At 46.1% G+C, this 14,453-nt stretch overlaps 1 protein-coding gene across 1 annotated transcript in view; it reads left to right on the top strand.

Annotated features, from left to right (window-relative positions):
- The window catches only part of STK11IP (serine/threonine kinase 11 interacting protein), a 410,719-nt gene that overhangs the window by 23,992 nt on the left and 372,274 nt on the right, over positions 1 to 14,453 (top strand). The window contains exon 2 of the mRNA XM_085650186.1: positions 10,935 to 10,998. Coding sequence (XP_085506312.1) covers positions 10,938 to 10,998 — 61 coding nt within the window. The 5' untranslated portion in view covers positions 10,935 to 10,937. The remainder of the gene's footprint in view (positions 1 to 10,934; positions 10,999 to 14,453) is intronic.

Raw genomic sequence — 14,453 nt, 5'->3', positions numbered from 1 at the left:
CAGTCTTTCACGGACAGGAGACGGTGCACACACACAGGCAGCCTTTCACGGACAGGAGATGGTGCACACACACAAGCAGCCTTTCACAGACAAGAGATGGTGCACACACACAGGCAGCCTTTCACGGACAGGAGACGGTGCACACACACGCAGTCTTTCACAGACAGGAGACGGTGCAAAGACGGTGCACACACACAGGCAGCCTTTCACGGACAGGAGACGGTGCACACACACTGGCAGTCTTTCACGGACAGGAGACGGTGCACACACACAGGCAGCCTTTCACGGACAGGAGACGGTGCACACACACTGGCAGTCTTTCACGGACAGGAGACGGTGCACACACACAGGCAGCCTTTCACGGACAGGAGACTGTGCACACACAGGCAGTGTTTCACGGACAGGAGACGGTGCACACACACAGGCAGCCTTTCACGGACAGACACCGCCAGAGAGAAGTGGATTAAACCTCTGAAAACACGGCTATACGATTGTGAAACGGAGGGCACGACCCCGGGTTCACTTGTCTTTTGTTAGCTTTTTTTACCAAGCATGAAAAATAATAATACCAAGAATATTAACCACTTTAAAATTACGTATTAAAATCATGCCAAAGACGGAGACTGAATACAAGATGTATGACAATTCTGCTATATTAGTTTTGAAATAAATTGACAATGGCAAGTTAGTACTTTGCAGAAGCGGTGTGTCACACCAGCGTATATCCTCTGTGTATTTCCTACAGTCTGTGCTGGGCAGGAGCGGTGTGTCACACCAGCGTATATCCTCTGTGTATTTCCTCCAGTGAGTGCTTGGCAGGAGCAGTGTGTCACACCAGTGTGTATCCTTTGTGTATTTCCTACAGTGAGTGTTTTGTAGGAGCGGTGTGTCACACCAGCGTATATCCTCTGTGTATTACCTCCAGTGCGTGCTTGGCAGGAGCAGTGTGTCACACCATTGTGTATCCTCTGTGTATTTCCTACAGTGAGTGTTTCGTAGGAGCGGTGTGTCACACCAGTGTGTATCCTCTGTGTGTATCCTACAGTGAGTGTTTCGTAGGAGCGGTGTGTCACACCAGCGTATATCCTCTGTGTATTCCCTTCAGTGAGTGCTTGGCTGGAGCGGTGTCGCACAGTGTGTATCCTGGGTTTATTTCCTCCAGTGAGTGCTTGGCTGGTGTGGTGTCACACCAGCGTATATCCTCTGTGTATTTACTCCATTGAGTGCTTGGCTGGGGCAGTGTGTCACACCAGTGTGTATCCTCTGTGTATTTCCTACAGTGAGTGTTTCGTAGGAGCAGTGTGTCACACCAGTGTATATCCTCTGTGTATTCCCTTCAGTGAGTGCTTGGCTGGAGCGGTGTCACACAGTGCGTATCCTGGGTTTATTTCCTCCAGTGAGTGCTTGGCTGGAGCGGTGTCACACCAGTGTGTATCCTCTGTGTATTTCCTACAGTCTGTGCTGGGCAGGAGCGGTGTGTCACACCAGTGTGTATCCTCTGTGTATTTCCTCCAGTGAGTGCTTGGCAGGAGCGGTGTGTCACACCAGTGTCTATCCTCTGTGTATTTACTCCATTGAGTGCTTGACTGGGGCAGTGTGTCACACCAGTGTGTATCCTCTGTGTATTTCCTACAGTGAGTGTTTCGTTGGAGCAGTGTGTCACACCAGTGTGTATCCTCTGTGTATTCCCTTCAGTGAGTGCTTGGCTGGAGCGGTGTCACACAGTGTGTATCCTGGGTTTATTTCCTCCAGTGAGTGCTTGGCAAGAGCGGTGTGTCACACCAGTGTCCATCCTCTGTGTATTTCCTCCAGTGAGTGCCAGGCAGGAGCAGTCTGTCACACCAGTGTGTATCCTTTTGTGTATTTCCTTCAGTCTGTGCTGGGCAGGAGCTGTGTGTCACACCTGTGTGTATCCTCAGTGTATTTCCTCCAGTGAGTGCTTGGCAGGAGCGGTGTGTCACACCAGTGTGTATCCTCTGTGTATTTCCTACAGTGAGTGCTTGGCTGGAGCGGTGTCACACCAGTGTGTATCCTCTGTGTATTTCCTCCAGTGAGTGCTTGGCTGGAGTGGTGTCACACCAGTGTGTATCTTCTGTGTATTTCCTACAGTCTGTGCTGGGCAGGAGCGGTGTGTCACACCAGCGTGTGTCCGCTGTGTATTTACTCCAGTGAATGCTGGGCAGGAGCGGTGTGTCACACCAGCGTATATCCTCTGTGTATTACCTCCAGTGCGTGCTTGGCAGGAGCAGTGTGTCACACCATTGTGTATCCTCTGTGTATTTCCTACAGTGAGTGTTTCGTAGGAGCGGTGTGTCACACCAGTGTGTATCCTCTGTGTGTATCCTACAGTGAGTGTTTCGTAGGAGCGGTGTGTCACACCAGCGTATATCCTCTGTGTATTCCCTTCAGTGAGTGCTTGGCTGGAGCGGTGTCGCACAGTGTGTATCCTGGGTTTATTTCCTCCAGTGAGTGCTTGGCTGGTGTGGTGTCACACCAGCGTATATCCTCTGTGTATTTACTCCATTGAGTGCTTGGCTGGGGCAGTGTGTCACACCAGTGTGTATCCTCTGTGTATTTCCTACAGTGAGTGTTTCGTAGGAGCAGTGTGTCACACCAGTGTATATCCTCTGTGTATTCCCTTCAGTGAGTGCTTGGCTGGAGCGGTGTCACACAGTGCGTATCCTGGGTTTATTTCCTCCAGTGAGTGCTTGGCTGGAGCGGTGTCACACCAGTGTGTATCCTCTGTGTATTTCCTACAGTCTGTGCTGGGCAGGAGCGGTGTGTCACACCAGTGTGTATCCTCTGTGTATTTCCTCCAGTGAGTGCTTGGCAGGAGCGGTGTGTCACACCAGTGTCTATCCTCTGTGTATTTACTCCATTGAGTGCTTGACTGGGGCAGTGTGTCACACCAGTGTGTATCCTCTGTGTATTTCCTACAGTGAGTGTTTCGTTGGAGCAGTGTGTCACACCAGTGTGTATCCTCTGTGTATTCCCTTCAGTGAGTGCTTGGCTGGAGCGGTGTCACACAGTGTGTATCCTGGGTTTATTTCCTCCAGTGAGTGCTTGGCAAGAGCGGTGTGTCACACCAGTGTCCATCCTCTGTGTATTTCCTCCAGTGAGTGCCAGGCAGGAGCAGTCTGTCACACCAGTGTGTATCCTTTTGTGTATTTCCTTCAGTCTGTGCTGGGCAGGAGCTGTGTGTCACACCTGTGTGTATCCTCAGTGTATTTCCTCCAGTGAGTGCTTGGCAGGAGCGGTGTGTCACACCAGTGTGTATCCTCTGTGTATTTCCTACAGTGAGTGCTTGGCTGGAGCGGTGTCACACCAGTGTGTATCCTCTGTGTATTTCCTCCAGTGAGTGCTTGGCTGGAGTGGTGTCACACCAGTGTGTATCTTCTGTGTATTTCCTACAGTCTGTGCTGGGCAGGAGCGGTGTGTCACACCAGCGTGTGTCCGCTGTGTATTTACTCCAGTGAATGCTGGGCAGGAGCGGTGTGTCACACCAGTGTATATCCTTGGTGTATATCCTCTAGTAAGTGCTTGGAGAAAGCAGTATGTTACACCAGTGTGTACCCTCTGTATATTTCCCCCAATGAGTTTGTGGTGGAAACAGCGTGCTACACCAGTGCATATCCTCTTTATATTTCCTACAGAGCGTGCTTGATGGAGGCAGTGCATTACACCTGTGCGTTTCCTCTGTATATTTCCTCAGTGAGTGTTTAGCAAAAGCAGTGTATAACACCAGTGGATATCCTCTGTATATTTGCCACAGTGAGTGCGTGGTGGAAGCAGTCTGTTACAGCAGTGTGCATTCTCTGTGTATTTCATGGATGAAGTGCTTGATAGAAGCAATGTTGTAAAACATTTAATTATTATTTCTGGTGGGTGACGACCCAGCTCAAGAAATAATCCCAACTCTTGTCAGGGTGATCCCTTAAAGTCACTGAATTATCTGAGCTCAACTCCCTGAGTATGGTATAATGAACAAATGACACCAAAAGACAAAAATCCAATTAGGGGAACCAGAGATATGAACTTTTAAAGGTTTAAGTAATAACAATACCAACAAGCATTGGTAATGCATCGGTTTTGCCTGTGATGAATAATGGGCTGTTTAATCAATCACCCTCTGGGACTAAGGAAAGAGCTCCGTGACAAGTATCACAGGAGTAGAGAGGATATGGCCCAGCGGCCAGAGTTGCTGACTCGAGAGCTGGGGATCCCCGTTCGAGTATCTGCGGCGCAGCATCCTGTGATTCTGGGCAAATCACTTAATCTCTTCGGGTGATAAGTTGCGCTACATGAATCTGAGCTGTCAAAGACATGAGTCTTACAATGAGGAAATAGACTCGTTTGAAGAGATTTTATTGTCATCTTGTCACTGTTGAGCCAGGATTGTCTGTTTTACACACTCGAAGACTGGCTCAGCTGTGTTTGAACTGTATCGCTTTGCATCAAAATGGGTGTGGAGCGCACACTCTGGCACCTGGAGATGCTCTGCAGTGAGATTATCCTAGTATTTTTTTGTCTTGCTTCGCCTTTCAGATAATACAGAAACTCCCACATAGTGGCTGAAAACATACGGCGAAGCAGGAGACATAAACACAACAATTGTAGAAAAGGGTTTTATTTTACAAAATGCAAAGACACTCTTTTTAGTATAAGGCTTGGGGTTTTATTTTACACAATGCTCTCTAACAGAAAGGCTTTCCCAGATGCCAAGTGCACAATTTTTTTATATATATATATATATATGCGCAATAATAACACACTTGGTAAATGCAACAGGTAAAAACATGAATAATACCATGAATAAACAAGCAGCAAATAATATGAGATCAGACTTAAGCAAACATAATGGGACGTCCTGCAAGAGATCGGAAAGATATTTATGTACACTAAATACATGAAATGATTACTTTGGTTGTGCACCTCGACTCACTCACACATCACAAAGAAAACGCCTCAAATGATCAAAGCCACTGGCCACACATCACAATGTCAATAATCAAAACTCAACACTTCACCTTGTGCAAACACTGCATCTTAGCCCACTCCTGACCAGGGTATTAACAGCCGGGGATAAGAGCTTCAGCAACCAGGGTTCCGCAGTACCGAAGTAGACGCGTCCGTCCCCATTCTTATTTCAAAATCCTGGTTTCTAAGTCAACAACCCTCACGTTTATAATCTCAAAACACACACTAGAAGGTTCAAGAATTGTCCTCCCCGCACAAGAAAACTTACTAGGATTGGCCAGCTTCCAAGCAAGCATTCCATGGCAGGAAGGAGTTCCTACATTCCCTCTACATTCTCGCATTTTCCAGCCTTTATCTTGACGAATTTCACGAAAGCCTTCCAGGGTACATTAAACAATCCTTGAACGTGATTAACCCAAACAACTTGCAAGCGTGGCTGTGCGCGCGGATAAAGCTCAAGCCAGGCAGAGTCTGAATTCAGGATGACATGAGGCCATGTCAAAGCCAATAGTAAGAACTTCATAATACTTATCAATGTACAACACAGTGCACATTTGTGCACCAATGCTCACGGATGGAGACGTTTTGTTTTACGAGCAGTGATTGTGATTTAACGTGGAGCATCTCTGCCCGACTTTTAGAATCTTCCAGAACCGGACATAATACAAGGCCCAGCTGATTCATCTGGCTTAGTTTTTCTATGGATTGATTTTCATGTGCCTTCGCTCTCACCAATTTGGAGCCTATGTGCCCACCCTCTTCCTCCAGCCCTCAGTGAAGGGCTTTTTCATGGAATACCCCCCTTCCCTCCTCACCTGTCCTGATGAAGACCCCGGTGTAAGGGATATAATAACCTACTTGTTTAGGGGTCGAAACGTCGACACCTGTTTTACTAGCCAGCTTGACCAACAGCGATTCATCACTGTGTTATTGTTACAAACCATGGCTATTTACTGTTTTGATACATTGCAAATCTTTTGGCTTAAGATATGAGCCTTTTGTTTTTCTACACAACGTCCCTTTGTGATTTGCACCTCCTACTCACCTCCTTATCCTCACCTAAATCTCCAACACCTTCACTTCTCCTCCCCCCCCTTCTCTTCTCTAGGGGCACTCTGTATAGATTGAATAATAATTCAAACCAATGTATGCTCAGTGTGATTAAATAACACTGTATGCTAACTATATTTTGTGTCTTTTGAATAATTGCCTTTGATATATTTTGTGTGTTGACTTATTGTCTACTGGGACCACTGTTTTAATGTACCACTGCTTATAGCATCAAATACTTTAATTTTGAAAGTCCAACACAGAGCACATGTGTGCACCACTGCTTATAGCATCACATGCTTCATCTCTCAATGTAAAACACAGTGCACATTTGTGCGCCACTGCTCATAGCACTTCACTTTGAAACCAAAAAGTACATCCTCTCTCCTCTCTCCTCTATTCTCCCCCCCTCACCCCACACGTTCTGTTCTTGGCAAAGCTGTTGTACTCTGTGCCAGCTCCCACTGAAAGACTGCAAGATTACAAGAAAGAAACATTTAAGAGAAGCAAGGCATATACAGGACCATCGTACATTCAGGCTAGGATAAAATAACACACCAAAGTCAATTAAAAATAGTGGTAGTCCAAGGTCATCACACGGTGTCAGACCACAAACGTGCCTCTAGCACTACAGTATGGGCGCACCTCAGCATAATCATGGCTTTATTATACAAGCTTGGTGTGGCTTTGGAATAAAGTGAATTCATCTATTACAATTCCTACTCCATCAGAAACCTGTCACAGAAGTGCAAGCACCCCTTCGATGTGGATGTGCTCTTAGTTACTGCACTGCCAGAGGCATGGAATGCAGGGGAAGTGCTGCCTTCTCACACCTGGAGACATCTCTGCATTGGCTCATTTCTGGCCATGCTTGGAGCCCAAATACTACAAGCATAGTGCCCAAAGAGTACTAGTGTGGCTTCCAAAGTACACATATGACGCCATTGTCCGTAACGTATAAGGTAGAGCAGAAAGTTGAGTAAAAAAGAATAAATGACCTCAGCTGCAGACTTACAAACCTGATCTATTTGAGAGAACCTTAGTGGGAGGAAGAAAACACCCTTTGTTTTATCCTTTTAATCAAATGTGTGAAAAATGAAGCCTGTGTGAGCCATTGAGAATCATGCTGCAGCAAATCACATTTGAAGAGCAAATTGAGTCGCGTGCAGCAAAGTTTCTTCTATTTGTAAGAAAAGTAACAAAAAGTGAATAATGCTGAAGCGATCTAATGATGAACGATCTCGGACTTTGAAGCTCCAGTTTCTTGTCTCAGCTTGTCGAAGGGGAATTATACCTGATTAATTTCCAGCTGCTACAGCACCCAAATGGTATGGGTGGGGTTTACTCCTGGAGCAGCTTTCGCAAGCCAGGCTGTGAAGAGATCAGATGAGATGTGACTATCATTGCACATCGAGCGATAGTCTGTAATGCCACCGACAGTCAGGGTATTCGTTGTGAGACTGAATGTGGGGGGGGGGTGTAATGGCCCCATGATTCTGAGAAGACCCTTTTAAAACAGTGTTTTGAAAGTGTTTACTTTGCAAACCAGCTTTGGTAATGCATCGGTGTCTGCTATGTGATGAATAAAAAGCTGTTTTTATAAATCATAGTCTGTGACAAAGGAAAGAGCTCCCTGACAAGTGACACAGGAGTGCAGAGGGTGTAGCGCAGCGGCCATAGCTGCTGACTCGAGTGCTGGGGATCCGGGTTCGGGCTCGGCAGCGCAACATCCTGTGATTCTGGACGAATCACTTAATCTCTCCATAAGTTGCTATATAAATCTGTTGTAAGATGGAAAAGCAAAAAGAGGCAAAACTTTATAAAACAAAATATTTTCACCAAAGAGGATGTTAACAGTATTACGGCTACGGGAAACTGATGAGAAAAGCAGATGAGGCACAAGATTGGTAAATGCTGGAAAATATGCTACGGCCAATAGAAATGGAGGAAAAGTAAGTGGCACGCTCAGGAACCAATGAAAAGCCAGGAAAGAGATGAGGTGTGATGCAAGCCCCTTTTAAGTTTATATTAAAAACAATAGATTTCACAAGCACAGCGCAAATGTTGTGCTGGCGAAACCTAAAAACCACAAAGTGCCAATGATAGTCAATAGTCGCCGCAGACTGGGACCTAGGCAAATTTCAGGCTGACTGTTATAGAGCACAGTTCGGATACACCTACGATGTTCGTCCTGGTCAAATATTTTTATCTTCTAGACTTATCGTCTGATTACGATCTTGGCGGACAGGGTTACTCCATCACAAATGTGACGGATATCCCGTCCACCAAATTACAATTCCATTATATGCTCTGGAACTTGTAATACGGTGGACTGGATATCTGTCACATTTGAGAGTGAGTATCCCATTCACCAAACCTTTAATCAGGCCCGTAGCCATTTAACTTCAATCAACCACAGGAGTACACTTCTAAGGCCACCAGGACATCAGAGGAGGCATTTGGAGTCGCACAGGATGTAAGGCCGAGGCCAGCAGTAGGGTTTAGTCTAGGTCCAGTTGCCACTGGTGAGCTGGATAATTCCAGAAAATGACCTATTTCAGCTTGTTTTCCATCAGCTTGTTTTCACACAGGAGGTCATCCAACTGAATCTTGGAGTTCAATTCTTTGTCCTGGATACAAAAAGGAGCAGCTCCAATCTTTCATGGCTTCTCTCAGTTCACAGACAGCAGGTCCAACCCTCTTCTGAATCCTCAGATCCAGAAAGCATTTTGAAGAAGTTTGAGTGAACGTCCAGCTTTGTAGGGTTCACAAGCCTGTGGGTAGGGGACACCCTAAGACACTCCTACTTCTTCTCTGGCCTACAAAGTAAAGGTTCCCAGGCGGTTACCTACCTACTTTTGCAATAATTCCTGTTTGCCCTACAGCACCTATCACTAAATTCCAGTTTGAAGTAGGCACTGTACCAATAATAAACCCAGAGACCAAAGTCTGATAGGATAAAAAGCAGGGTCCTTCAGCAACCAGACAGGGGATCCACTAAAATTGTCTTGGAGCTCACTTGAAACTGAGAAACCAGGGTGCCGAGTGTTGCATTGTGGCTCATCAGACCTTTCAAGCAGGATTTAATATAGTGCTTCCAAAAGGAGACCACAGCCCCATCCTGAATATTCTGTTGATCTCAGTCGAGCCCTTTATGCCTATTCAGGGCAGCATATTGTTTGCTCCTGGGTGGCATATCACACCTTTTTCACACCTATTCAAGGCTCAGCACAGGCTGGGCAACTCCTAGAGAGCTAATGCAAATTAGCCTCCAGAAACATCAGGCAGGTAAAGGTTAAGAGTCTAAAAGTTACTTTTCTTTAAAATTCATTGAAATCTAAAATCACCATTGAAATTGGATTTTTAATTGATATAAAAAATAGTTGTTTAATTATTTGTCTAGCTGGGTCCTTTAATGTGTTAGCAATATTAGTATTTTATTTTGCGCTCTGGTTTTCTCCATAGGTCAGCTAGGTCTGCCAATGTGAAATTAGCGTTTTGGGCTTGCCATTTTAGGGATATGGTAATATTAATTTTCTACATGTCCCACTTTTAAATGCCATGCATTCTACCTTATGGGCTACAATGTTTACATAGCAGTGACTTACCAATATTCAAATGGGAGGCTTTTACCCGTCAAACGCGGATCCCACTGCAGGTTTACACTGTAGCAGTTGAACTACACAGGTAGGCCTGTAGGCATGTTTGTGCCGCCACTGTACTGGATAACACAATAGGTGCTGCAGTCCACAAGTGGCTTTTTAACTGTCATGACCTAAGAGCTCTTTTTACACCATATACTGGGGACGTAGAGACAAGATAAATGGACCAGTCATGACCAAGCCAATTTAACCATGGTTAAAGGGACAGGAAGGGCGGATGGGATGGGTGAGGTATGTGAAAAAATGGGATGTTGCGGAGGAAGGATGTCTCAAAAGTTGTCTATGTGATGAGTAGGTGGCAGAAGATTTGCAAGCTTGGGGGGGGGGGGTGCTGTTGACCAAGTTCATAGATCTGGGGGGGTTGGGGGGAAATCGCATTTACAGCCTCTGACGACCAGGTGAGCTCTTGTTTTGGCTCAGACGCTTAGTCACCACAGGTGCCTTGAGTGGCGCTTGATTGGGTTTGATGCTTCTGCAATACTGCAGCGCATGAACTGTAATGACCTGCTACTCTGTCAGCCGGTTGAGGATGGCTGATGTTCTTTATTTGGTTTGTGTCATTGTGTCCCTATTAAAACCAATAAAATGTGTAGAATAAAACAACTTGATTAAAGGGTTACCACCGGTACTTTACTACTGGTTAGCAGGGGTAAGGTGCACAGAATTCTAGAGCCAGCTAAAATGTAGGGTCCAGCAAAGGTAAAAAATCCAGGCCGACTACGCAGAAAAGGTGGATTTCCTAAAAGTGTCCTCAGTATATTTCCTACGGCGAATGCTTGGTGGAAGCAGTGTGTTACACCAGTGCATATCCATGATATGTTTCCTCCAGTGAGTGCTTGGTGGAAGCAGTGTGTTACACCAGTGCATATCCATGTTATATTTCCTATGGCGAACGTTCGGTGGAAGCAGTGTGTTACACCAGTGCATATCCATGTTATGTTTCCTCCAGTGAGTGCTTGGTGGAAGCAGTGTGTTACACCAGTGCATATCCATGTTATGTTTCCTCCAGTGAGTGCTTGGTGGAAGCAGTGTGTTACACCAGTGCATATCCATGTTATATTTCCTACGGCGAACGTTCGGTGGAAGCAGTGTGTTACACCAGTGCATATCCATGTTATGTTTCCTCCAGTGAGTGCTTGGTGGAAGCAATGTGTTACACATGTCTTATGAATATTTCTGGCAGAGTGCTCTGCTCAAGACCAGTGCATGTGCAGGAATATAATGGCCTCTCATTTCTCTCTTCAGGCGATGTCTCCGGACAGTCATGTGTCCTTGGTCTCCAGTCTGTCTCAGCTCCTTCAGGACTATGGTGAGTGGTGTTCTCTTGCAGAAACGTCGGCTTGGGTTGCTTAAACATAAATATAGTTCCAAACTGTATGGAACTGGTGTTTGCTTGTGATCTGGGACATGTGTCCTCTACAGAGTGTGGGGTTTGCTCCTTCTCTTTGCTCTGTGTGTGCTTTGTTGTCTGGGCTCCTTTGACTAACATGATCTCTGGGCTTTACCTGAAAGCCTTGTCAATGAATAGGACATCTTCCATGCAGGCCACCATAGAAGTTCTTTCTAGTGAGCACATCATTTTTGCAATCTACAAATCTGTTATTGATACAAAATAGACTTTTTTGGAAGTTTATAAAAAATCAGCTTTTATTGTAAATTCTACATTTATATACGCGCCACAAACTGTCTCTGAATTACGAGCGTAAGTCGGGATTGTGTACTGCTTTATTGTTATATTAGACGTGTAACATAGACCCTGAAGAGCCTGGGGACGGAGCAGATCCCCAAGTGATCCACAAGGGATTGCGTGGTCTGAGAAGACACAGAAGCGATGGGCGCATGGCTTGTGCTGTCCGGCCACTAATGACTTGGAGCACGTGCCGGGCTCGGGAAGTCCTGAGAAGCTGACGGATGTGACTTGTGAGGTGTCGGACGCAGCTGAGATCCGAAGGTACCAAGACACTGAGCCCATGATGGCCACAGCTGTCCTAGGATCACCGAGAACTGTCAAAAAACCCAAATCATGGCTTCTGTGCGGACGGAACCTGCCCACACATCACCTGCAGGGCCGCTGGACTCCAGTGCAATGGAAGGTGTGCGGCTTCTGTTGATCCAATGACGCTGGAGGAGAACAGGTAAGGAAGATACAAGCCTGCAATGAGTAGGCTCCTCCGAAGCCTTTTTGGCAATGGAGAAAACATTATTTGCTTAAATGGCACTGGAACAACTCTTGAAAAGGGAATATTTCAGAAGATGAGGGAGATCGTCCACGATAATCACAGAATTGTGCAAAACTGCAGCGGTCAGCAGGATTTAAGTGAAGAGGTTGAAACGGTCCTTTTGATTGGGTGAAGGAGTGAACGTTTCTTCAGGGTAGGAGTAGATGGATTGTATTTGCAGCCAAGGTGCACAGCACTTGTTGATTGATTACCCCCATTTTTAGTATTGGCAGTTCTACACAAAGTTGGCTTCATAAAAGAAAATGAAGAGCTCTTAAAAGATAATGAGTATCAGGAAATGGGGACAAAGCAAGAGCAACTACAACTTCTAGTCTGTGAGTAGCAGAGGCCCAACCACACCAGTCTTTTAATGTCTAAAATGGCTTTTCCAAATTGCACCCAGTTTATTGATGCACAGCAGAGTATCTAATTACTGTGCTCAATAACAATACATTACTTTGTTGAACTAAAAATTGCAGTGAAACTTTGACTATCTAGACGTGCTTCTATACTGCAGACTGAGGGCCAGATGTTCGACCCTAGTTTGCATGTGCAAACAGGTTTGCAACCCGTTTGCGCATGCAGAAACTAATAGGGCCATGTACAAACCCTATTTACTGAGTCGCAATTTATTTGTGACTCGCTAAATAGGATTTGCGACTCGTAATTAGGAAGGGGCGTTCCAAGGACGCCCCTTCCTAATTGCAACTCGCTACCCTATGTAAGAATGTTTTACGACCGCAATTGTGGTCGCAATACACTTGCAACTTACCGCCCTCTTCAAGAGGGTGGTAATGCACTCGCAAATAGGACGAGGTCCCCTTTGAAAATGCAGGGGAAAATATTTTTTAGGGGTAGGCAGTTTTAAAAAATGCATCCCGTTTTCCTTTGAGTAAAACAGGCTGCATTTTTTAAAAAAAACTTTAAAAAAACACTGCTTTATTTAAAATCAGTCGCAGACAGGAGGTCTGCTGAGCCCAGCAGGACACCATACCTGAGAGGGCCAGTCATTCCCAATGAGGTGTCGAATTGCGCTTGCCTCATGAATATTGATGAGGCAGGCAATTTGCAACCCCATTGGGAATCGCAAACAGTGTCTCTGACACTGTCGTACATGGCATTTAGCGACTCGCAAATTGCTACTCGCAATTGAGGGCAATTTGAGAGTCGCTAAATTCCCCGGCGTACATCTGGCCCTGAGGGTGGTGTGCTGGTCAGCCTTCCCCTCCTTTCCACATGGAGCTACGCTATGCACAACACTGCCGCTACTTCTTGCGCTCACCTCAAGAAACAAATCCTCACAAAATGTTATACTACCACACAAACTAGCACCCCCCTCTTCTGGTTCCCTTCACTAATGCAAAGTGGGGATTGGATCTCCAAACCCCACTTTCAGATACTTACTTTCTCCTACTGCCCCTCCAGGGGTACAGGCCATCAACCAGGACTCTCCAGCCATCTCTGTCCTGGGCTTTTCCTTCAAACCGACACCAGTTGTAACCCGTCTCTTGCAGTCAGCCTCAAGGACTCCGAGCCAGGTGTTTTTTTGGATCTTCTCTTTTCTTTTCCCTTGATGGTTCCAGGTCGGGGCTTGCCTGGTGGTGGTTGATGCAAGCTTGCGGAGGGTGTGACCTATCAAGCCCCAGCGTCTTTTTATGATGCAGGGAGTTGGAAAGTCTGCTGCCATAGGTCATTGTGCTGTTTGACCAGTGGATTTGGGGAATTCTCCTCAGACGGCTGGTGATCAAGCTCTAGACTTTGTTGGTGGGTGTCACTGTTGCCCTCCAAGTTTCTGCTCCATACAGAAGGACCAAACTTACATCGATGTTAAAAACCCTTATCTTGGTTTGCGTGGATAGGCCCTCGGAGCTCCATATCTTCTTTAGTTGAATGAAGGCAGCCCTTGCTTTACCGATTCTTGCCTTGATGTCGGCTTCTGTACCTCCCTGCGTGTCTGTGTTGCCCTGCTTGTCTATGACACTGCCCAGGTAGGTGCAGGCCTCGCCCTCTTCCAGTGCATCGCCTGCAAGTGTGACTGCAGTTTTGCTGGCCATGTTAGCCTTCAGGATCTTGGTGTTTCCCCTGTGGATGTTGAAGCCAAGCTGTGCTGATGTGACTGCTACATTGTCGGTCTTCTCTTGCATCTGTAAATGGACATGGGAGAGTTGGACCATGTCGTCTGCAAAGTCCAGGTCGTCGAGCTGCATCAATGGTGTCCAATGAATCCCATTAGTTCTCCTTGCTCTTATGTCTTCATGATCCAGTCTGTGGCCAGCAGGAAGACCATCACCTTGTCATGGCCAGGCTAGAGTTAAACCTGAAGATAGCATGATGGAACAGACAAACCAATGCCAACGATATAACTCTACCCTTCTCAAAGATGCACAGAAATGTTGTGAGTACTCAGTCACACTCAGCAACACATTTCAAGTCCTGCAAGAACTAGAGGATGACAGAGACCCAGTAGAAAGTCGATGGGAGAAGATCAAAGAAACAGTGACATCAACCTGCTAGGAGGTACTGGGTCCCAAGAAACACCAGCATA

This window comes from Triturus cristatus, chromosome 3_2, assembly GCF_964204655.1.
Source record: "Triturus cristatus chromosome 3_2, aTriCri1.1, whole genome shotgun sequence".
NCBI classification, from domain to species: Eukaryota; Metazoa; Chordata; class Amphibia; order Caudata; family Salamandridae; genus Triturus; species Triturus cristatus.
This window is presented reverse-complemented; position numbering and strand designations above follow the sequence as displayed.